The sequence below is a fragment of the Leptidea sinapis genome, chromosome 29 (assembly GCF_905404315.1).
Source record: "Leptidea sinapis chromosome 29, ilLepSina1.1, whole genome shotgun sequence".
NCBI classification, from domain to species: domain Eukaryota; kingdom Metazoa; phylum Arthropoda; class Insecta; order Lepidoptera; family Pieridae; genus Leptidea; species Leptidea sinapis.
In genome coordinates this window covers 4,206,786-4,231,477 of record NC_066293.1, presented here as the reverse complement: position 1 = coordinate 4,231,477, position 24,692 = coordinate 4,206,786, and the positions used below count along the sequence as shown (strand labels likewise).

The 24,692-nt window shown below is 37.6% G+C and overlaps 2 protein-coding genes and 1 long non-coding RNA gene across 3 annotated transcripts; 1 reads left to right on the top strand and 2 right to left on the bottom strand.

Annotated features, from left to right (window-relative positions):
* Positions 1-10,574: 10,574 nt before the first annotated feature.
* Positions 10,575-13,331, top strand: LOC126973602 (uncharacterized). The gene is made up of 2 exons (XM_050820938.1): positions 10,575-11,161; positions 12,261-13,331. The coding sequence occupies exons 1-2, from the start codon at positions 10,809-10,811 to the stop codon at positions 13,171-13,173; spliced, it is 1,266 nt and encodes a 421-aa protein (XP_050676895.1). The 5' UTR covers positions 10,575-10,808; the 3' UTR covers positions 13,174-13,331.
* On the bottom strand, positions 11,173-13,464 carry LOC126973624 (uncharacterized). The gene is made up of 2 exons (XM_050820962.1): positions 13,325-13,464; positions 11,173-12,160 (listed from the first exon to the last, which is right to left on the bottom strand). Exons 1-2 carry the CDS (start codon positions 13,455-13,457, stop codon positions 11,232-11,234), a joined length of 1,062 nt encoding a protein of 353 aa, XP_050676919.1. The 5' UTR covers positions 13,458-13,464; the 3' UTR covers positions 11,173-11,231.
* Positions 13,465-16,786: 3,322 nt separating this feature from the next.
* On the bottom strand, positions 16,787-17,292 carry LOC126973658 (uncharacterized). Its single transcript, XR_007731401.1, has 3 exons — positions 17,211-17,292; positions 17,011-17,128; positions 16,787-16,933 (listed from the first exon to the last, which is right to left on the bottom strand). It is a non-coding gene; the product is annotated as an uncharacterized LOC126973658 (long non-coding RNA).
* Between the last annotated feature and the right edge of the window lie 7,400 nt (positions 17,293-24,692).

The following is a 24,692-nucleotide window of genomic DNA, read 5'->3' as shown; positions in this document are numbered from 1 at the left end:
TTCAATTTCACCTTTAATACGCTGATCCAAGGTGGCTAATATGTGGCTCAACTTAGTAGTATCAGTAACAATACCAGCCAAATGAAATAGTGCATTGGCTTGAGCAAACCACATGAAATGGAATGAAATTTATCTATTGCGTCGCATACAGTATACATTTAAGATCTTAAATTTATTGTAGTGTCTTCTATTCGGCTAATTTAAATTAGCATGCAAAAAGTATACTTAAAATTAAAAAAATCCTTAACACTATATTTTTTTTTGTCAATTAACCATTTAAACAGGAGTCCAGTAAATCGTTTCTGTGGTAAGTTTCTTATTTCTAGAGGTAAATGTTTAAATAATTTTATACACATTGCGTAGCTACTATTTAGGTTTAATGTTGTTCTGGGACAGTGGCCATAAACCAGTCTATCCGGAAATCTGGTGGAACGAGGATTCAATTCAATGGTCCTTTTAAATAAATGATTATATTGTTTTACAAATTTACACGCTTCAAATATATACATATTGGGCAATGTCAAAATATTTAACTTTTTAAATAAGTCTTTACATGAATAGGTCGGACCAACTCCACATATACAACGAATACATTTTTATGAGCAACAAATGCTTGATGTACTCCTGTGCCATTTCCCCAGAGGAAAAGACCGTATCTGAGTACTGAAGCGACATATCCATGGTACGCCATTAACGATAACTATCAGAAGCAATTCTACTGAGTCTTCTAATGACATACACAAATCTATAAATTTAAGAGCATACTTTAATAATGTGTTCAGAGAAATTAAGGCCCTTATCTAAGATAACACCTAAAATATAGTAGTGTGAACTTTTTCAATATTTATTCCATTAGAATTAATATTTAGATCAGTTTCTCTACGTGGTTTTACACAAAATTGCATAAATTGCGTTTTAAATAAATTCACAACTAATTTATTATTATCAAGCCAATTAATAATATTTTTCAAAGTACAGTTAATGTACGATTCATATTCATTGAAATTATCAGTATTAGACGACATGAGAAACTAAATATCATCAGCAAACATTAAACAACGGTGTTGAGTTAGTTTTTCAAATTCATTAATATAAATAATGAACAACAAAGGACCTAAAACAGTTCCCTGAGGAACTCCACTTTTACAGTTTGAATAGGATGACTGATGATATGATACTCCTAGCTTTACGTTTACCACGTTTATTTGCGTACATTGCCTGCGTCCAATTAAATATGATTGAAAACAAAATAAAGCAAGGCCTCTAATGTCATTTGTTTCCATTTTTCCTAATAAAATGTCGTGACTTACGAAAGCGAAAGCTTTGGACATGTCAAGATATAGAACAGTTGCCTGTTTTTTGCAATCAAGATTCTCAGTAACTGACTTTAATAGGTTAAAAATGGTAAGGGAAGTGGATTTACCCTATTGAAAATTGAAATCGATATTGATTTGGTGAAATATTAGACATTAAATTATATATAATATATTAAATTTTAGACAGTAATTCATTAGTAAGACTAATACAAACATTTCTCGAAAATCTTAGCAAAGATACAGATAAGAGTTATTGGACTGTAATTAGATATATCTGATTTATTTCCCTTTTTAAAAAGTGCTATTGTGCGTGACTCTTTCAACATATCCGGATAAGTACCTGTTTCGAAGGACAAATTGACCAGGTAAGTCAAAACACTTAGGATTGCAATTCCAGACTTATTTAATATCTTTGTACAAATTTCATTTAGCCCACAAGCATTGGTATTCTTTAGTGACTTTACTACTTCTGCAATTTCTAGCTCACTGAATGGCATAACAAAAAAAGAGTTAGGAACTAAGTCTACAGCCCTAGCAGGATCAGCTGGGGAACTTTTTGATTTAGGTTTGATTGGTAAATTACAAAAATAGTTTTTAAATTCGGTTACCATAATAGATGGATCAGAAATCTCAACATTTGAGGTTTTCAAGACTGAAACATCAATTACAGGATGTGCATAAATGCTTTCATCTTTTATAATAGACCAAGTTGTTCTACCTACATTTTTAGTTGATTTGAAAAGATGACCTGCATAATTATGTTGAGCCTTGCATATGCATTTCCTCAATAGTTTAGAGTAGGCTAAATATTTTTTCTTATTTTTTGCGCTTCTATGCCTGGAATATTCAAAACGGAGCTTTCGCTTGACTTTACTACTATATCTAAGCCCTCTAGTTATCCACTTAGGTCCTGACAATTTATTTGATACTCTAATACGAATATTAGGGAAGCATTGGTTGTACAGAAGACAAAAAAAGTTCATGAAAACTATTGAATGCTTCGTTTGTATCTTTTTCAGTTAAAATATCAGAAAAACTTCAACTTTGCAAATATGATACAAACTTGTTTTGATTTTCTCAGGAAAAATCTTTTTTTATAACATACCAATGCCTCGGAGTTTCTGGTTTTCTTTTTACGGGAAAACGCACAAGTTGTGCAGTATTATGTCTGGGAGGTGTAAATGTTCAACACTTCCTTTTATATCTTTTACTGTGCAGCATGCACACTTGACTATCGCTGGAAGTGACCTCACTGGGTTGAAGACGAAGAGGGTAGGTAGTTCCCTCCCGCTGGAATAGCTTGTCGCAGGGTTAGGTCGTCGCTGGCTTTCTCGCTGCAAAAGGTATTATGAATATTACATTTCACAACCAGAGGGAAGTGGTGTGACCACAACACATCATTTAAGACAAAGTCAGACAAAAACAACAGTTGCAGACAAACAGAATCCTTAGCGGACTCGGAAACTAAACAATGACCAAGCCAGCGATTATGGCAGAGGAAAGTTTTCTCAGGAAACACTTGACGATGGAAAGTTATAACAATTGTTTGAGTAGGTAACCAAGTAACTTTACCCGCCTCAATGACTTAATCTCCCTGAACCTTTAAAATGTTTCCACAACTAGTGGAAAGATTGACTGACTCCATAAACTCATTCATGTTTAAGTCCACTAGAATCTGGCGGACTATACCCATCTTAGTTATATTAAAGTTAGGGATTGTTGCTGAATACTTGTTGGCCGGTAATACTGGGTTGTCTTAAATTTTTTTTTGCATCACTAGATGATTTAAATGTAACGGATATTTTATTTCTTCCTATCTTTTTCACGCCGTCAGGGCAGATATTTGCAATTTTATGCCTATTAAGTAGTTGGCCGAATTTTATGGGTTTTATGTTATAGTATGGCCTGAGGAAGGGTCTTCTTCAATACAGGAAACGTGGATTAGAAATGGTCCTTTATCTAGTTCTGTATATTGTTTGATGCCAACAATTAAACTTGGGTCTGTGGTACACATTTTGGATGGAGGCAGAAGCACGGTTCTACCGTGTCAGTTACTTTGCCAGTTGACAGCTTATATCGATTTGAGATTTAACCGTCAGCCACATCGAATGGATAACCATAATAAAATAAATAAATGCTGCAACTACACAGCCTGTTTTTTTGCCGGAAGATTCGCAATACATCTTTTTTACAACCTGAATTTTGGACAGGCCTCTTACTATTAGAATATATATTTTAAGTGTGCGTTGTCGCCGGCTCTTGGTTGCGTTATGATAATTGAAGTGTCTTCTCCTGTTTATTAAGCATACCCGGATGGATTTTTTGGGTAAATCTGTCCGTTATAATTTCCAAACATCCAGAAGACACGAAATAGTTTTTTTAAATTTGGCATCTACAAGTAACCTAGATCGAAATAAAGATACTTAAGATAAGTTTAGAAAAGTTAATAACAAACTTATAAGATAAAAATCTACAAAAGTAACCTAAAATTTTCTTGTGAAATATGTTTTATGTTTCCTTACATAAAGTACTTCGCTATCGATTGCCACAAAAGGTAACATCAAAAAGTTCCGTTGACGATATATGATTATCCTTTATTGCTGCAGATAAGGTAAGGATCCCGATCAGTACTCTCATTTCATTGGAATTTGTTTGTCTCTGCGTGATTTTTACATCCTTGTATTTAACGCATTTTATTGCTATCTCTATCGGCAGTAGTAGGGGGTTACCATTAAATAAATCATACTAACAGTTACAAAAAATAACAAGCAATAAAGCGGATCTAGTTCGCTTTTACAATTATGAGTGAGGCCAAGGTCTAATGTGAACAATATTTCTTGAAGCTATTCGGCTTCGTGAAATCGATATCACTGATGACCATTTGTTATTATCTTTTCCGCGAGGAATATTACTTGTTGGTGTAATAATTAATTCGTGTGGCTGACCTGAAGTACTAGGTACCGGGTCTTCAATTGATGTAGATTTTGACGTTCAATAAGTGATTATAAATCCTATTTTGAATAAAAATATTTGAATTTGAATTAGATGAATATTTACTTGCCTGGATGTTGTCAGTAGAGCAGTGATTCTGTCACAGATAAAATCTTTTCCTTACCAAGCCGGATCAGCCTCAAGATAATCTTCTTTCTCACTCTTCAGAGCAACTTTCTTCTTCACTATTATCATCGAATAAGAGCTAACGAATCGTAAGTAAAATAAAAATATATTCAAATTAAAATAATGTAGGTTCTTATTTCAATGTAGGTAAATTAAGTACAAAGTTCACAAAACACCGAAATAATTATGTCACCAATAAATATCTGCAAGAATAACTTTAATACTAAACTTCGTCGATTCGACGACTCATGATGGCTGCGCACGAGAAACATAACCGTGCACCGCGCGAGCTGCGGGGCTAAGATCAGCCGGAATCTGGAATGCATCGTCCATTGCAGCCATTCTTCATTATTGTTCGTTTTTATCTTTACATGAATATTGTATATCTGCCTGTAACCTCGTAAAGCTAGTCTCAATTCTCAATGAGTATTGAGTTGAAGTTTCAGATAACATTTGTTTGCAATTTTGTAAATCTATTAGTAGACGGGAACTATGTGTCTTTTCGCCAAACGTAGATATGAAAATTTCGTTTAAATTAGGTGCACGGATTAAACGTTTTAAGACAACATGCGATTTGGGCTTTACCTCCTAATTGGGATATTATAAATTTACTTGAAATATTTTGCTGATCGGGTGTGGCAAGTGATACAGCATTATCACAGTTTGTTCAAAATGCAGCGAGGCTCTCACGATTTCCCGAAAAGGGTTTTATGAATTTAGTTAATAGGCTTCATGTTACTTTCTCTTTAATGACATTTTGAATTAAATTCGCTAAAAATTAGTCAAGGCTAAAATACACACAAAAATATAATACAATTTAAGAAAAATATAAACGTATCCGTGTGTCACGCTCTCAAAAAGACTTGGTTGGAGGGGCTTCTCGAAGCTGGCGGAATCGAAGCGGTGTCACTGTCCGGAGGCGCGTGCTCAACATGTGGGGCTGAGACTGCGGTGGCGGCATCGTGGGTGACTCGTTGCAAGCTCGGCGCGTGGGGTAGTGTTGCAATGTTACGCCACGCGTAGGAGGTGATGTTGGATGCGGGCCTAACTCGATCTGATGACCAGGGGAGCGTGAGCATGGATTCTGGTGCCTCGGTCTTCTTATAAATTAACCAGACATCCCACCTTTGACACCAATTTGTTATGCGGCTCCCACAAGCAGTGACATAATGCTAATAATAATCGGCGAGTATCTCGCCGACACGTTGCCGGCGTAGTCGGAGCACGTGGCGCTCTGCCACCTCGGACCGCTGTGGCACCAAATGCTCGGTGACTAACTTAACTAACTCGTCAAATGATTTGTTTTCCGTATAGCTTGGAGCACACAAATCACACATTAATGCAAAGATAGCTTCCCCGACCACAGTAATTAACAACGGCACTTTTTATTCACTATTAACCTCGTTAAGCAAAATGTATTGATTAACGCGGCGTATGTACGCTGGCATTCAATTAAAGTTTTCCAATTGTAGGCATGATACTTTTTAAATATATAATTTGTAACACTAAAAGATGCACACGCGGTATACCGATTTACTCGTCGCCAATGGGACGTCAATGAAACACGGCAGATGGCGTCAAACTGGTTTATTAGAACAACTGACTTTGGCTCGTTACACTCAGAAGGTTACTTCGAATACCCAATTCATACAGCTTATGCAAGAGAATAACATGGTCCACTCGATCAAATGCCTTCTCAAAGTCTGTGTAGATCACATCGATCTGAGACCCACCATTCATATTTGACACAACATAGTCCATAAAACAGCCTAAATTAGTAGTTGTAGAACGTCCCTTCATGAAACCATGTTGCTCTGTAGGAATTAATGCACTCGGCGCAGGATAAATACGTGTATGAACAACTCTTTCCATTATCTCACTGAGAACATTAAGTATCGATATAGGACGGTAATTCTCTATAGGTACCTTTGACTCTTTTTTGTGAACTGGCACAATATGAGCAGTTTTCCAGATGTTCGGAAAATAGCCCTCATGTAGGCATCTATTTAACAGCAATATGATAGGGTATGTTAGACTGTTGACCGTTTGAGTTAAATAAATTGGATGTATGTTATCATTGCCAGCGCCCTTGTTTTTATCAAGATGAAGAATGTTTTTTCTGTAACAACTATTGATTGAATAATACTAGATTGCAGTTATCATGCTATTATCTAAAATATAACTTGTTAATGGTTGATTAAAATTTTTGGAAAAGAAATGATTAAATGCTGTACATACATATATCAACCGGGTTAATGATTTCAGAAGTACCAAGGGTCATTTTTTGAGGATAGGAAGAAACATTTTTTCGTTTTGACTTTACATAGCTCCAAAACATCTTAGAGTTAGATTTTATGGCATTTTGTGCAAAGTTGATATATGTTTTATAACATTTATCTTGTAGACCTTTTTGCCTTTTCCTCAGCTCAGAAAAGTCTGCATAATCGTTAGGATTTCGGTGCTTTATCCAATTGGCGTGTATCTTATTTTTCTCTTTTATTACATTTATAAGTGTTTTAGAATACCATATTGGATAAGTATTACTACTACAGCGAGTTTTTGGGACATATGTTTCTAAAGTATCGTTGATAATTTTATAGAACATATTTGCGATGACATTTTGCAAATCAATATCCTCAAACACAATAGTCTCCCCTCCGAGTGATCCTCGGTCCAAACGGAACACATTACTAGTATATCTATCGCAACACAGTTCCACATCGAAAATCTCATCATGTAGCTAAGTCTCAGTAATAAGTATAATATCATAGTTATGTAGTAACAAATTATCATAAAATAGCTTACTGGCTGGGCGGCGTGGTTGCACTCGGTGAGCGAACTCGATATCTGATGCCTGTACTGACACTCCGATGTGATTAATCTTTAGAATCTTGTCTGTAGTTATTTCCTGCTTTGATTCCGGTATGCCAACAAACTCAAAATTCTGCATTCTGCACCCATTATTGTTGTTTTATGCTATCCTCTTCAAGTAATCGTACTCTAGTAACATATGAGCTTAAGTCTTCTCTCAGTTTTTTGTTTTCCTCCTTGATACTTTTGATTTCAGCCGATTTAACGCCAAGTAGCTTTTTCAATTGCGTGATTTCTCTTTTTAGCTCAGTATTTTGCTCACTGACGAAAGACAGAGATTCTTAAAAATCAGAGCATTTCGATGTAATTGAGCTTAACTGATCCGATAATCCGTTGACTGAAGCCTGAATGATACTTGTTATTTCTTGCCTTTCAGCTTTCAAGAGTTAGTTTTCAAAGTATTTTCAGAGATAGATTTGGTATTACTCTCTTGTTTTCTGCGTAGCGTCACATTACTATGATCTGAGTCAGTTCCAGGGACATCATAGGCGCTTAGAGTGTTAGCCATGTTACGCACAGGCGTATTAGTATTATCAGCCTTACTTACTGCCTTGTTTACTCTTACATTCTAAGCCCTTCCCTTTTGCCTACGTCATCCATACTTCTTAATCGTTCTGGTGACAAATAAGCTTAATGTAGGTCATACTTCTGGTTACAGCCGTGGCAGTTAATGTATTTTTTACTCTGCAACGTACTTTTACAGCCACTGCACTTAAATACATCCATTGCTTGCGTAAAATTTTCCGCGCCTTCTCAATTGCAATAGTAAATATCTATAATATAGGTACTGTGTGTGAAACGATGTAGGTGGCCAGCGACAAGTTAGTGATGGGAGGGTAGAATTATATTTTATAAATATTGATTATATCTATTACTCACTGTATTTATAAAATATTGATATAACTTTAGCACAAACCTTTGGCTTAGCAAGTAAGCAATACAATGATATATAACACTATGATGTTGAACACTATAATGAAATTAAACACTTTGAATACAACTACGATAAAAAAGAATGGAGCGAAACAAATACGATTTTTACTGTGGGTTGCGTTAAATGTTATGCGTTAAATTAATGTCAAATTTTTATATTTTAAATATGGAACTCACCGTGTAATTGTTGCGGCTTATATCGTTCAAAATGTTTGCGCTAACTTCACACAGACTGTTTAGAAAGTCACATGGCCGCAACATTTTTTTTTTTTTTTTTTTTTTTTTTTTTTTTTTTTTTTTTTTTTAATTACTTTTTTTACATAAGTTCATTCCGGCCCTTAGGTGGGAAGTAATTTGTACGAGTTCTTCCCTCTCTTTGGAGGGAAACAGCATTTTATACCCAATAATCAGATCAAAACAACATTACTTTCCGAGTATGAGAAATTAAATAGTAAATTGTTAACCGAGGGTCGAAAGAATCAATTCCCGAGGTATTTAGACTATAGACCGAGTAGGAATTGATTTTTTGACCCGTGTTAAACACTGTACTTTTCATTTCGAATATGAGGAAAATAAAACTATTTGTTTATCTAAACTATTCATAGATAATATGTTATAATATTAGTAGTACCTATTTAAAATTAATTGCCAAATTAGGACAATTTATGTCGACTTTTCGAATTTTAAATATGGAACTCACCGCGTAATTGTTGCGGCTTATTCCGCTCAAGAAAGTTTACGCTATGTTCACACTGGCTGTTTAGAAAGACACATGGCCGCAGCATATTTTTTAATTGGTTTGTTTTTACATAAAACTTCACAGCTACCAACAGTTCTATTTTCAAAGTTCATTCCAGCCCTTAGGTGGGAAGTAATTTGTACGAGTTTTTCCCTCTCTATGCAGGGAAACAGCATTTTTCACCCAATAATCAGATCAAAACAACATTACTTTCCGAGTATGAGAAATGAAAAAGAAGTTTTCACTACAATAAATAAAATAATGATGGATTAATACGTACTACTTGCGATCATAGTTGTTCGAGATTAATAGAGCAGAGTCAATATCGGCACTATGTATGTCTACGTCGTTTGCCGATAGATGGTGTTAACACTAGTATGTATGTATTCTAAAACGCGCTTTAAGTATTTGTTTCCATATTGTTAGGATGCTTAATATTTGTAACGTCAAACGGGAAATGACATCCCGCTCGAACCGTCGGCGACTCTGGCGCTATATGCAGATGACGCGGCGTATATTACATCGTCACTCAACCTAACGCACGCCGCCGTGAAGATGCAGCGCCAGCTGGACACCCTGCCAGAATGGCTCAAGAAGTGGCGGCTATCGGTGAACGTTGGCAAAACCCAGGCGCTCGCGACTGGGAGTGTGCACACTGGCCAGCATAGGTTGCAGCTAAACGGACAGGACATTTCGTGGTCCCCGACGGTAAAGTACCTCGGGGTCACCATCGACCGCCGGCTCAACATGAACGAGCACGTCACGAAGACCATCGCGTCGACAAACGTCGCGATGGCCTTACTTCGTCCAGTGCTCTCCTCAAGCCTCCCTCTGAGGGTGAAGGTCTTGGTGTACAAGACCCACCTACGCAGCCGACTCACGTACGCCGCGCCTGCATGGTACGCGCTCGTGAATCTAACTAACCGGAAAAGGTTGCAAACCGTGCAGAACAAGATCCTCCGCCGCATCACGGGCGCACCATGGTACGTGAGGAACCAAACAATCCAGAGGGACCTAAGAGTCGAGGGCTTGGACGACTTCACTCGTCGTCTCGCCGTCAACATGTTCGCGCGTGCCGACTCGTCCGATCTCCATCATCTGCGAGATCTGGCCCCCTGGCACGCGCGGCCACCTGACAGCCGCCGCTACCCGCGTGATCTCGTGCGGGACGAGGATGTAGAGTGACGTGTTTGCGCGCGGCTCGGCTGATCGCCCTCCCTCTTCTTCGGGGCTGATCGTCAAGGCCCGCGCAAACCGGCAACAATCACCGGATCTCAGCTGAGGGAACAGGCGCTCCCTCAGCTCCAAAAAGATGACCACAAAGGGGGGGGGCGCTCCCCCAACCATACCATAAATTAAAGAAGACGACCGCAGAGAGCAACGACTCTCACCCCCAATGACCCGCCCGTTTCAACGGGCGGCGAGTGATCCTTGCTGCAGGGGACGGAAAGTCCTGATCAGCATTCCCCCACCGCGCCCATGTGGGCGCGGCGAGAGAAGACCACGAAGCGTCAAACGGGGCAAACAGGCACATAATTGAACATGGGATAAATTCCTAGGGAAAGTGATGCAGGCTTTCTAAAATATCGATCTATTCTTAGGCTGCCAGTCCACCAGAGCGGAGCGAGGCAGCGGAGCCGAGAAACGGACTAATGCGGAGTGGAGTTGCGTACTGTGACTGTCCACCGGAGCGGAGCGAGGCTGCGGAGCGGAGTGAGGAAGTAATGCGGAGCGGAGTTGCTGTGTTTTTCAATATGCGGAGCTAGGCAGCAAGTACGCGACGAGTGATTTCGAGCTCCCGGCGTGGGGCGATTGGTTTAATTCTACGCGAAATGTCAGTGATAGCAGACATGCCATCGAAAAAGTTGATACATTATTACCTTACATTGCTTGAGGAAGAAGCGTTGGAGTCAGAAGAAGCCGAAATACTTACCATATACCATTTGAACAATTCTATGAGGAAACATAGATTTTGGTTAAGAAATCATATCAAACATCGTTCAGAACACAGTGAATATTTTACTTTTTTCCAAACAGCTGATGAAGAAACTTTCGAAAATTCTTATAGAGTTTCAAGATGTACTTTTTATGAACTTCACTCCCTGATTGAACCATATATTCGGAAACAAGACACAAATTACAGAAATTCAATTAGTAGCCGTGAAAGATTAGCGGTGTGTTTAAAGTAAGTACACATTTTAAATCAAAGTAACTTTTATTTTTGCATACAGTTATAGAAGCCATGTTATATTAATTTAAAAATCGTAATCTGTCTCAAAATTGACCGCATTTTCATTGGGTTCTGTTGGCTCTGCTGCAGATGTTTCAATATCCTGGGTTGTTGGAATTTGTAAAGCGCTAGGATTAATGATACTAGTGTTAATATTATCTGAAGCACTAGGAATATTGACACTAGTGTTGGTATTATCTGAAGCACTAGGAATATTAAGACTAGTGTTGATATTATCTGAAGCACTAGGAATATTGATACTAGTGTTGATATTATCTGAAGCACTAGGAGTATCGATACTAGTGTTGATGTTATCTGATGTAGGTGTTGAGCCTGTAGAATAACCATAATTATTCGGAGAATACCAACTATGTTGAAGATTACTTTCTTCAGCTGACATTACCGCATTAAAGCAGGTTTTTTTAATTTGAAGTTGAAAATAATACGGCAGCTTTTTTGTCGATGCAGCCAAATTTAAAAAAAATAAGTCTATTTCATCGTATTTATCACTGGCTGACATCATGTTTTTAAGTTCTATCCGTTCTCGTTCCAACACTTCGCGGCGTTCTTGATTTTTTTTTAAATAATCTAGAATTTCATCGTTCTTTCTTTTTTTGGATGTTGATGGAAGAGATTCCGAAGCTGTTGGATTCTTAGGATCATCGGCAGAAGGAAGATTATTTGAATTTGATGGCAAAAAATTGCATGATTCCCGTGAACTCTCTTCAATGGTATTTGGCGGATTTGAAGTTTCGCTTACTGAGTGGTCCAGGGGCGTAAAATTTGTTGACCGGTCTCTGTTACTCATGTAAGGCAATAAAAATGACATGGCTTTTTGATATTTCCATTCTTTTCGTTGTTTTCTAGCCTGTCCACTCCTTGTTGCATTTTGTCTTTTTAAGGCATCCCGATGGTTATCTCTCAGTTGTTTCCATCGCGACTTGGCAGTTGTAACTGAAACAATCAACAAACACAAAAATGTATTACATGGTCTATTTATGACAAAAATATTACATCACTTACGCGAAGTACAATTAAATACGTTTTTTTTTAGGTATTTAGCAACCGGCCAGTCATTTACAACGATGGGAGAGAATTTTAGAATTGGATTGAAAAGTGTATCAAGAATTGTTGAGGAGGTTTGTGATGCTTTATGGAATATATTGCAACCTCTTGTCATGTCACAACCAACAGAAAACGACTGGAAAGAAATCGCAAAAGATTTTGATGAACTATGGCAATTTAAAAATTGTATAGGTGCTCTTGATGGCAAGCACGTATATATCAAGGCTCCCTCGAAAACCGGGTCCTCGTTTTTCAACTACAAAAAGAGATTTTCTGTAGTATTGATGTGTTTAGCTGATGCCAAAAGGAAAATCATAATGGCTGATGTGGGATCTATGGGAAGATTTTCTGATGCAGGAATTTTTGATAACAGCATTTTCGGAAAGAGTCTAAAAGAAAAGAGATTGAATTTACCTCAGCCGGTACCATTTTATCAAGGTGGAGCAAAAATGCCGTTCGTATTTATAGGAGACGAAGCTTTTCCATTAATGGAAAATTTTATGAGGCCTTACCCACGTGATGGACTTAACGCAGAAAAAAAAATTTTTAATTACCGATTATCAAGAGCACGTCGTATTGTTGAGGCAACTTTCGGTGTATTGACGAGAAAGTGGTACGTGTATCATAAAGATTTTGAATGCAAAATAGAAACAGTTGACAAGGTAATAAAAGCAACATGTGTTTTGCACAATTATTTAATTCAAAGACAACCTAATTATATAAACAATATTGAAAATAACATGGAGCAATCATTATTATCAGTTGGTGATATTATAGAAACACAACATTCTAGTAACGATGGTTATCAAGTTCGTGAAATGTATTGTTCATACTTTAATAATCAGGGGAAGGTACCATGGCAAGATACTCGAATTTTGAAAAGAATCTATAATAGTCAGTGATGTGAGACAGATATAGATAATTTGGCCAGCTGCGGACATTATTTAACTATTTAGGCTATTACATTATATAGGCTATTTTGTTAAATAAAAAAAAAGATATCAATATGTACCTACTAGAAGGTATTATAGAATAAAGATACATATTATTTACCATCCGATATGTTTGTTTCAATGATAATTTGGTCCCACGCAGCATCTTTTGTTTCGTTGCATTTGTAAAATTCTGAAGATGTGTTCCAAATGCACGGAAACTTTTTCACACTTTCAATAAGTTTTTCATCCATTATCTTCGGTCACATACGCACTGGTCGGAATACGGCGGCACACTGCCGGCGCAAAGTGCGCCCGCGCCCGCACTCGCTTCCCCGCTCCGCATCCCCGCACGTTTCCCCGCTCCGTTTCCCCGCTCCGCATACCGGTTTTATATGAAATTTTAAACTAGCTCGCAAGTCCCTGTCCACTTAAGAGGAGCGGAGATTTTGTGCAATCCTATTGGTTAATATTTCTTCGTTTCTCGGCTCCGCTGCCTCGCTCCGCTCTGGTGGACTGGCAGCCTTAGGGTTGCAACCAGGACTGTTGATATATTTTAAAATATCGGATTTTCGATATATCGATATTTTTAAATATATCAATATCGGAGTTCGATAAATCGAAAAAAATATCGATATTTCGATATATCGGCTTTATTTAAAAAAAAATCGTAAGTCAGCTCAAAAATGATTACACAATTTATAGTCCAGTGGATTTATTAAACAAATTAAATTATGAATGTACATAAGTATTAGGTTATAGTTCTTAGTAATTATTTTTTAAATTTAAATAAAACAATTATGTATACCAATATTTTTCAGTAAGAGTTTTTAAAAATACTCTTTGTTTTATATGTTCAGCTGTTTGGCTACTACGATATTGTTAGGCACTAAAAGATTGATTGTAGAAGCAACTCGTTCAGATGCTACAGATGTAGCAGAAGAAATTAAATATTTAATTGCTATTTCTGGTAGGACGGGAGTAAAATGCCTACTATCAATCCAAAATTTCAGGGCGTTTGATGACCTTGAAATATTTGGCTGATCTAAATACTGCTTTAATTCAGCAGGTATTGTACCAAAACTTCTGCCAGAAACTTCATTGGCATTAGCCATATTTTTCAAGAGCATATCTTCATGTCGATCCCATAATGATGAAGTTATTTCTTTTTCTCCACGTGGAGAAGCGCCTACTGTAGGTGAACGATTTCCTCTTATTTTGTGTTCTGCAATTGGGTTTTTGAAAAAAATTTTTTTTTGTGATAAATGGAAAGATTATATATTAGTTTTATAACAAAACTATTTTTTTTTTCGCAATAATTCAAAAGTTATTTGAAAATAAAAAAAAAAATTTGAATCCAGTACCGAAGACACGCCGACAACTCCCGAACAAACCCGAGCGCGTGTGACGTCATAATGTTAGTTTTCACTCATTGCAGTTGATAGAAAAATAATAAATACAGTGTTTTAATCTATTTAATTTTGTTGTCATTATTAAATATTTAAATTTATATTAAAAATGTCGAACCTCAAAAGTTATCGTTCTTGTTTTGTACCATTATGTAAGAATACTACAAGATATAATATAAAAGATATTATTGCTTACAACATCAAAAAACTTAAATTTAATAGGAGTATAAATTACCTGCTGAAGCTGCACAGTCATGGCATTGAACATCCTGAATTTTTTTTGACTTTTCATTAATAGTTAAAGTAACTGAATAAGCTTTACTCCGAACTCGGTGTTCTGGACATACCCGTCCTTTCACAATACAAATATTATTTTTACGACTTAGTTGAACATAACCTATAGCTTTGTCGCCATAACTCTCACGCGATGCTCTGCAATTTATGAAATAAATAATTATATTTAATGTAATGGAGAATAAATAATTAAATATTTTCATTTATTATATTATTTTTTAACAAACTTACCTTGATGCCTTGGCACCTCGAACTTCAGCAGAATTAAACCGAACGTCATTTTTTAAAAAATCGGTGATCATAAATATATCAACATCAGGAATATTATCAGACTTTGCCTTAATAAATCCTTTATCACACATAGCTAATCGAAACCAACTAACAACTCGTATTTTAGCAATAAATTTTTAATATTATTGTCTAGACACGTGTAATAGCCGTAAACGCTGTACTGTTATTAAATAGCTATAACATTATGACGTCACAACTATGGTGACCAATCATGGCGCGTTTATAGTCACGTGATTTTTATTTAAATTTCATCAATTTTTAATTGTTTATAATTAATTGAAAAAAATTTTTTTTGAAGTTTTTTGCATTAAATATCAATATTATTAATAATAAAGTTTTAAAATACATAAAAAAAATCAATAATTTTTTTTTTTTCAAAAACCCAATTATTTCTTTTGATAGATCGGATATTGCATTAGCACCAGCCAATGCTGACATGAAATGTAATTTCTTGAAGCGGGGATCTAAGATAGTTGTTTTGGCCAAAAAAGGATTATCTTGTAAAGGCGCTATCTACTTTGAATACCATTTAATAAATCATTTTGTACTGACGCTCCAATAGCAGTTGATGTTTTAGTTTGTTCGATTTCTTGTTTTAATAAGTTCGTTAGTGGTATAACTAAACTAGCTGTGACATATTTCTCGGCACTCAAATCTTCTGTTACTGTTTTAAATGGATTAAGAAGCGTTACTAAATCACGCAAAATAGTTAATTGCGAAGTAGCTACCATATCAGGTACATTATTCTTAGTTCTGGATGCCAATACTTTTGCGACAATTGAAGACAATTTGAGGAATCGTTCCATCATATCCAGACAAGAGTTCCAGCGAGTACTAACTGCTTGAATGAGCATCAATATTTGGCCTTCTTTCTTTCCTTCTGCTAGTTGCTTAGATCTTAATTGATCAGAAGCACTAACTGAGTGTTTAAAATAGGTCACAATAGATTTTATTTGATCAGCTAAGTTTGAAAAGCTTTCATTTTTTTTAAAACCCCATCTATGATCAAATTTATAGTGTGCGCAACACAAGGAATCCTCTTCTTCGCTCCCAAAAATAAGTTTACAGCAGCAACCATGTTGCTACCACTGTCGGTTGAGAAATTTACAATTTGCGATTTATCGATAGAAAACTCGCTCATTATATTTTCAAAACAATCTTTAATATATTCTCCTGTATGTCCCTGAAAAGTAACAGTATAATAATAGTAAACATACTTGATGTAATATATCTTAATACCTAAAAAAAAACTCGAAAACACAGATTCAAAAATATTTTACCCCTGTCATGTAATGGGCAGTAAGACAACAGCAGTTGAGACTCGCATCAGCAACATTCAGGAAGTGAACTGTAACGATTAGAAAACTTCTCGTGGAGTTCGTTATTATAACTATGTCACTACTCATGGTAAGGTACCTTGTTTCTTGTAAATGATTAACTAGTATAGCTTTTGTTGTACTATATCTTTGTTCTATTAAATCAGTTACCTAAAAATAAACAATTGTTTGTAATAAGCATTATTAAATTTCAAAAGCATATTATACGATTCTTAGGAATCGAAACTATAAAGAGATCTAACATATTTACTTTAAATCTTGATGGTAATTTATACCGAGGACATGCTGTACGAACAAATTGTTGTAATCCCTCTTTTTCAACACAAGAAAGGGGTAAATTATCCTTAATAATCATGTAGACTAAACTTTGGGTAATTGCAATATGGCGCTCGCCTCCATCTAAAATTTAAAAAAATATTAATAAAAAAGTTCAAGTATAAAATTTATATTTACAATAACAAATTCAAATATATTACCATCATAACTTGCATTTTTTTCAAACAATTGCAAAACAGTTTGTTGTTTTAATTTCGGTGATCTTGAAAAGACCGAAATATTATCTAAGCTTTGAGTATCCTCCTCTTGGTGGTTAACCTAATACATAAATTTAGAGATTTTAGACTTTATAGAACATGATTGTAAATTTACACTAATACATTGCAAAAAAAAATATTACCTGATTAACTAGACCCTCTTGGTTGTCAGAGAAGCTATTACTCTCAGTGAGTCCAGTATGTGGTCTCGATAATGGTAACAACGCTACCGGCATATTATTAATGTTTTTGTCTGCTTTATTAATCGTGGCTGTCTTAATATTTGACTTTTTTTTTATAGTTAGTTGGGCATATGCATGATGATGTTTAGTTTTTAAGTTGCAGGAAACATTTCTTGCATCAACTTTTTTAAAATACGTCCATACAATGGAAGAATTAGCCGAAGAAGACATTTTTCAGCACTGAACTAGTTGTATGTAACTAGATATTTAATAAATTGATATGAATAAACACTTGCTTCAACCACTACATTACAATAAAACAGTAATTTTTCCTAACCTCTCTTTTTAACTTCGCTCCATATTAACCACAGACACAGACTAATCTACATAGAGCCTAGAGGGAGGTAAAGATACTAACTATGCTAAGCTGTGAACGCTGACAGCGACAACAAACAATATTTGAAAATTTTTATAATTTATTTTATTAAAAATAATTTTTAAAAAATTAAAACAAAAATTTTCACGAGTAGAAAATTTTAAAAATTATACCTGGAATTTTTGAAAATTAGTTTTTAATTCTAATTTTTAATTAATAAAATAAATCAAAAATTATTGAATGTCGGCTAACTTAATTTTCATAAATAAAATACGGTAGATTAAGTTTTCGATGATTTTGTAGATTAAATAAATTACGAAAAAAAAATTAAAAATAAAAATTTATTTAAAAAAAATATCGACCATCGATATCGATATTTCAATATCGAACTATCGATATATCGTCCAAAAAAATATTAGTAATAAATATCGATATTTCGAAATAATAATATCGATATTTCGATATGTCGATATTTTATCAACAGTCCTGCTTTATACTAAAATACACGTTATAAATATGACAAACAAACCAGTTATCAATCACTGTCGTTTAACCCGATAGCCGTTTCTTTTTTGTTAATTCCGGAATTAAATGATTTTATCATTTTCTCAGTCGGTTTAAAATGAACGCAACTAGTACTGTTACGTTAAATGGTTTCTTGCGCTAACATGTTGCCTCTTATTGTCCTGGTCTATCTCGTTCATTTCTTGGTTTTGGTGTCGTTAATTTGGCTAAACATTCTCTCGCATTCTGCGTTAGAGTTTGGAAGAGCCAAAATATCGAGCATGTATTGTCCAATCAAACGAAACTCGTCCAACTGTTTCACCTGAAAAGCAGCATTAGTATTAAACAATATTGTAGGTTGCTAACGAACTAAATATATTTCTATCTATAATAAAATATAAAGTCTTTGTTACTAACCTTATGCCAGAATTCATCAAGCCGTATTGCTACATCGAAATCTCCTTTTAATTTTGGCATAGGCATTTTTAATTTTTTCTCAAGTCTTCAAACAAAATAATCACTTTCACAAGTTCACAGAATTACTTACACGAGCCAAATGAATTCGTAATGCATCGCAAAACAACACAATTATAATTATACTAATTTATGTTGGTGGTCCCAATATGCCTAAAAACTTACTTAACTCATGATTGACAAAATTTAGGCGGTTAATACTACAAAGTGGTTCTTAGCCTATGACGGGGAATTCGCGCGTAGTATACACAGTGTGCGTGGTGTATACACACACACACACCTTCACTATACAAGTAACCGCGCCGCTATTCATGCCCGTTAAAATAGGACATTTTCGTTCTTATCTACATAGAAACAAAGGTTATAACAAAAGCAGAGATGGCGCGGGCTCTAGTAGCCGTTTGCGCTTCGACAAGTTCATAATTATTTTTTATTTTCACAAAGGGTGCGTTCAGTTTACATTGATTTTTGCTTGTAGAAAAATTACAGTGTTCTCCATACACTGTAATTTTACTATTACAGTGTACAGTAGATCGTGTGAAAATACAGTAAATCTGCTGTAATTACAGTGTATCTGGCAACGCTGGTGTCCAGTTAGCATTTACAAAAATTATGTAATCAAGATGCTTTGGCAGCAGGCTGTTCCTCCTTAAATTTGTCAACTGACGAGCTTTAGAGAAAATTCTCTCCGAGGGAACGGAGGTGGCTGGGATGCAAGAATATTTCAGATGTAATTTGTACAGATGTGGGTTATTTGTTTTCATGCTCTTCCAATACAATAGAGGATTGCTTGTCCTTGCAAGTAGTGGCAATTCTAAGTATTGTCGTAATGTTATTATATTTTCAATTGAAATGCAGTAGTTGCGATAAAATTTGACTTCTTCTGCTCAAAATGATCCCAGATCGATGGTTTTGCAGTAACTTGCTCAAGTTTCTGTGGCTGCGTAATTACTAGCTCACTAGTCCCTGGAGTGCTGTTTCTGAGATAAGTATATTCTTCAAGACAACGTTGTTGGGCATATGCTGCATTACTGTCCGTACCGAACGCAAGTTTTTTAAAACGTGGATCCAGTAGATTGCCACATGTTTGTTGCTTTCTAGTGAGCCAAGTCGTCGTTGTAGGACTTCTAATAATGTTTCTTTCACTTGACCTCCAGTTCGTGTTTCGGTATTGGTTGCATTTAAGTTATACTGCAGTCCTCGAATTAATGGAATTACCATTCCCATGTTAGGATATTTTTCTCCGGATAGTTGTTCTGTAATTTCTTCAATATTTCTTAGAAGTGCTACATCGAAATCTCCTTTTAATTTTGGCATAGGCATTTTTAATTTTTTCTCAAGTCTTCAAACAAAATAATCACTTTCACAAGTTCACAGAATTACTTACACGAGCCAAATGAATTCGTAATGCATCGCAAAACAACACAATTATAATTATACTAATTTATGTTGGTGGTCCCAATATGCCTAAAAACTTACTTAACTCATGATTGACAAAATTTAGGCGGTTAATACTACAAAGTGGTTCTTAGCCTATGACGGGGAATTCGCGCGTAGTATACACAGTGTGCGTGGTGTATACACACACACACACCTTCACTATACAAGTAACCGCGCCGCTATTCATGCCCGTTAAAATAGGACATTTTCGTTCTTATCTACATAGAAACAAAGGTTATAACAAAAGCAGAGATGGCGCGGGCTCTAGTAGCCGTTTGCGCTTCGACAAGTTCATAATTATTTTTTATTTTCACAAAGGGTGCGTTCAGTTTACATTGATTTTTGCTTGTAGAAAAATTACAGTGTTCTCCATACACTGTAATTTTACTATTACAGTGTACAGTAGATCGTGTGAAAATACAGTAAATCTGCTGTAATTACAGTGTATCTGGCAACGCTGGTGTCCAGTTAGCATTTACAAAAATTATGTAATCAAGATGCTTTGGCAGCAGGCTGTTCCTCCTTAAATTTGTCAACTGACGAGCTTTAGAGAAAATTCTCTCCGAGGGAACGGAGGTGGCTGGGATGCAAGAATATTTCAGATGTAATTTGTACAGATGTGGGTTATTTGTTTTCATGCTCTTCCAATACAATAGAGGATTGCTTGTCCTTGCAAGTAGTGGCAATTCTAAGTATTGTCGTAATGTTATTATATTTTCAATTGAAATGCAGTAGTTGCGATAAAATTTGACTTCTTCTGCTCAAAATGATCCCAGATCGATGGTTTTGCAGTAACTTGCTCAAGTTTCTGTGGCTGCGTAATTACTAGCTCACTAGTCCCTGGAGTGCTGTTTCTGAGATAAGTATATTCTTCAAGACAACGTTGTTTGGCATATGCTGCATTACTGTCCGTACCGAACGCAAGTTTTTTAAAACGTGGATCCAGTAGATTGCCACATGTTTGTTGCTTTCTAGTGAGCCAAGTCGTCGTTGTAGGACTTCTAATAATGTTTCTTTCACTTGACCTCCAGTTCGTGTTTCGGTATTGGTTGCATTTAAGTTATACTGCAGTCCTCGAATTAATGGAATTACCATTCCCATGTTAGGATATTTTTCTCCGGATAGTTGTTCTGTAATTTCTTCAATATTTCTTAGAAGTGCCACACAGTCCACTAATACTTTCCACTCATTATTATCAAGGGATTCCAGTGCAAGATCAATTTCTGCTAAAGCAATCGTAAGTGGGATTTTAACTTCACACAGTTTCGCAAACATAATACTTATGCTGTTCCATCTAGTTTCTATGTCTTGTTTTAATTTTAAAATTGGCATATTCATTTGCAGACGGAATCTCGGTACTTTTGGCGCTGTGAGGCGCTGACGAGAATGTTCAGCTATGTGTTCTCCGGTATGTGGACTTGAAAGTTCTCTAATAATAATAATGAATTAGAATTCCACTTACGTAGAGTATACTGAGCTGATTTTAAGACAGCGATAGCTTCACGACACTGATGCATCGCTCCTTCGACAAATGATGAACCTGATAAATAATCATCAACATAAAAATCATGTTCCATTGTAAATTGAATGGCTTTGTTATTACAATCATGCGCTAGTTGTAACAGACACCTAGTGTCGAGGAAAGGAGCAGATGCCGTACTGTAGGTGTCCTAGGGCTTTCTCTCCATAGTATTTGTTGCAGAAATCGCTGTGAAGAAGTGACAAGATGCTGTCTATAGAATTGTTGAATATCCGCTGACACTGCAACTTTATGCTGGCGGAATCGATTTTCACGGCCGTATATGTGGTCAGATATTGAATTAAAAGGCACTTACGTGTCTACCAGAATCTGGTGCACCTCACAAACACTAAAAACAGGGGGGTTACCGCGACTCCCAGCGAGTAAACCGCCTCCAAATTTTGTGTCACACTTGAGATGTAAAGGTCGATAAATAATTTATCTAACGCTCGACACTCGACAGTATTCGCAGTTATCACACCACTGCGTTCGCCGTAAAAAGGCGCGCCTTTTGGTATATAGCATGTATATACACACTTGTTATAAACACACCAAAAGCCGTCGTGAACGCGGAGCGAAGTGAAAACGATGTTGTCACTACGACCGCACAACAACTTCCAACTATTTTTTTTTATACGTGTGGAAACCCCCACGGGCCGTCAACCCACTAGGGTTTTCGGTAGGGTGGTGTGTCGGAATCGAACCGACTAAAACCACACGGTGTACCATACCGCGCCTTTGTAGGAGGAGTCCGGGAACGGCGTTATTAACACATCCGGTACTCCTCCTGGCGCCTGCCCGCAAGAGCGCGGGCACCACCTTTTAAATAAACTCTCCATTAGGCGGCGTCCAGGTAGACGCGGACGTCGCCCCTTCGCGGCTGACCACTAAGGCGGGTGGATGGGTAAATCCGTCCCGTCCACCCGCGGCCACACTCAGGGTGGCATGAGGCGCATGTAGGTGCCCCTCCGCCGCCCGGTTCGCCGGCGACGGATCCGGTCCGAGTGGAAATCGTCCTCCCGGGCCCGCTCCGCCACCTCCTTCTACGCCATTTTTTCCAACAATAAATAGCAGCACGTTTTTTCACTTGTATCTATAGCGACAATCTACTCCAAAATAATGCACAGCATATACGCGTCTATCGCTATCCTTTTCATTTCCAAGCACAAATAGCATGCGCACTCTCCTTTAAATGGGCGGACTTTAAACAGCTGCTACGCTGCGTCCTTTTCTACCGCATGGGATGGTTGGTCTGGGACCTCTCTCTCACACACATTCACTCGCAGCGATATTTTATTATTTAAAATTCGACAACCGTAATTCGGGACTGATTTTTCGCAGGCAACCCTATACCACCGTGTTCCTTATGAAATAATCTTTCATTTTATCTAAGTTTGATTCAATAATCAGACCGTTGCAAAATGCTAGTATAGATTTACCTGTTTACACCTGGCAACCCGTGGTTGTGACCGGAAAAAAATAGGCAACCTAACGTTTGCATATTCTATGGGCTTCAAATTTTCGATTGGTATCAAATTTATTTAATAATCACACCGGTGCAATGTTTAAAAAAAAAAATTTTTAAATTATTAATTAAAAATACTCTGGACTGAAATTTGTTAGGCAACCCATATAGGATATATTTATTGGCATATTTAATAACATAAAAAATACGTCTCATTAAATAAGCATCTCGGTGAAGGTCGTTGTATAGCGTGATCTTAGACTACCTGGACCCCGTGGGAATTGACACCCACAGGTGGAAGGGAACGACTTCCAACCTAACCTAACCTTTTTTTTTATACGTGTCGAAACGCCCACGGGCTGTCACCCCACCGGGGTTTTCGATAGAGTGGTGTGTTGGAATCGAACTGACTAAAACAACACGGTGTACCATACCAAGCCTTGGTAGGAGGAGTCCGGGAACGATGTTATTAACACATCCGGTACTTCTACTGGCGCCTGCCCGCAAGAGTGCGGGCGCCATTTTCTATATAAACTCTCAATTAGGCGGCGTCCAGGTACACGCGGACGTCGCCCCTTCGCGGCTGACCACTAAGGCGGGTGGATGGGTATACCCGTCCCGTCCACCCGCGGCCACACTCAGGGCGGCATGAGGCGCATATAGGCACCCCTCCGCCGCCCGGTTCGCCGGCGACGGATACGATCCGAGTGGACATCGTCCTCCCGAGCCCGCTCCGCTACCTCCGCGCTCCATGGCCGGCAGCGAAAGATCCTGTCCAATGACTGCAGTGAGGACCCGGCGCTGAATTACCCAGGCCGGGCATACTGCCAGCGTATGCTGAGCCGAGTCCTCACTGCAGTGGCAGTGGTGACAGGCGGGACTCAGTTCCCTCCTGGCGACTGAGTGCAGGTACTTCCAGAAGCAGCCGTGCCCAGAAAGCACCTGCGTCAGTCGGCAGGAAAGAGCCCCGTGCTGTCGCCCTGCCCACTCGACAATGACCGGCCGGAGCGCCTCCACGGCAGCAAATCCAGCACGTGGAGCCTCCAGCCGGGACGACCACCGAACTAGGATGTCTCGGCGGGCGGCTTTTCGCCACTCGCGTACCTCTTCGGTCGGAGGCCGACTGCCATTACCCGCTCGAAACTCAGCCGTCCGCCGATAAAATTCGGCGAGCACTTCCGCTTCCAAATCCCACGGGGGCGTTCCGGCCAATGCGCACGACGCCTCCGCCGATACGGTGCGGTAACCGCGTTTGACTCTAACCACCATAACCCTCTGAGGGCGCCAGAGGCGCGCCCTATTTTGGCGCCGCTGCCCACACCGGTGCACCGTACAGTGCCATTGACCGCACCCCCCCGTGTACAGCCATCGCATAGCGACGCTGGGTCCACCCCAATTAGACAATAGTCACCCAAGGGCGGACGCAGCGTCAACCAGCCTTGGTGCAAGCTGGCGGAAGTGCTCGTCGAAGAGCCATCTACCGTCAAGGATGATGGTTGTAGTTGGATTCTATATTATGAACACGAATTATTTCTATACTTGACTTTCTTTGTATATTATGTCTATCTATTATCTATTATCTTTTTCTATATTATGTCCTACGTTCTTGCAATATCTACATATTATAATGGGGCTGGAATAGTTGTTTGGTTTCGTGAAGCGATT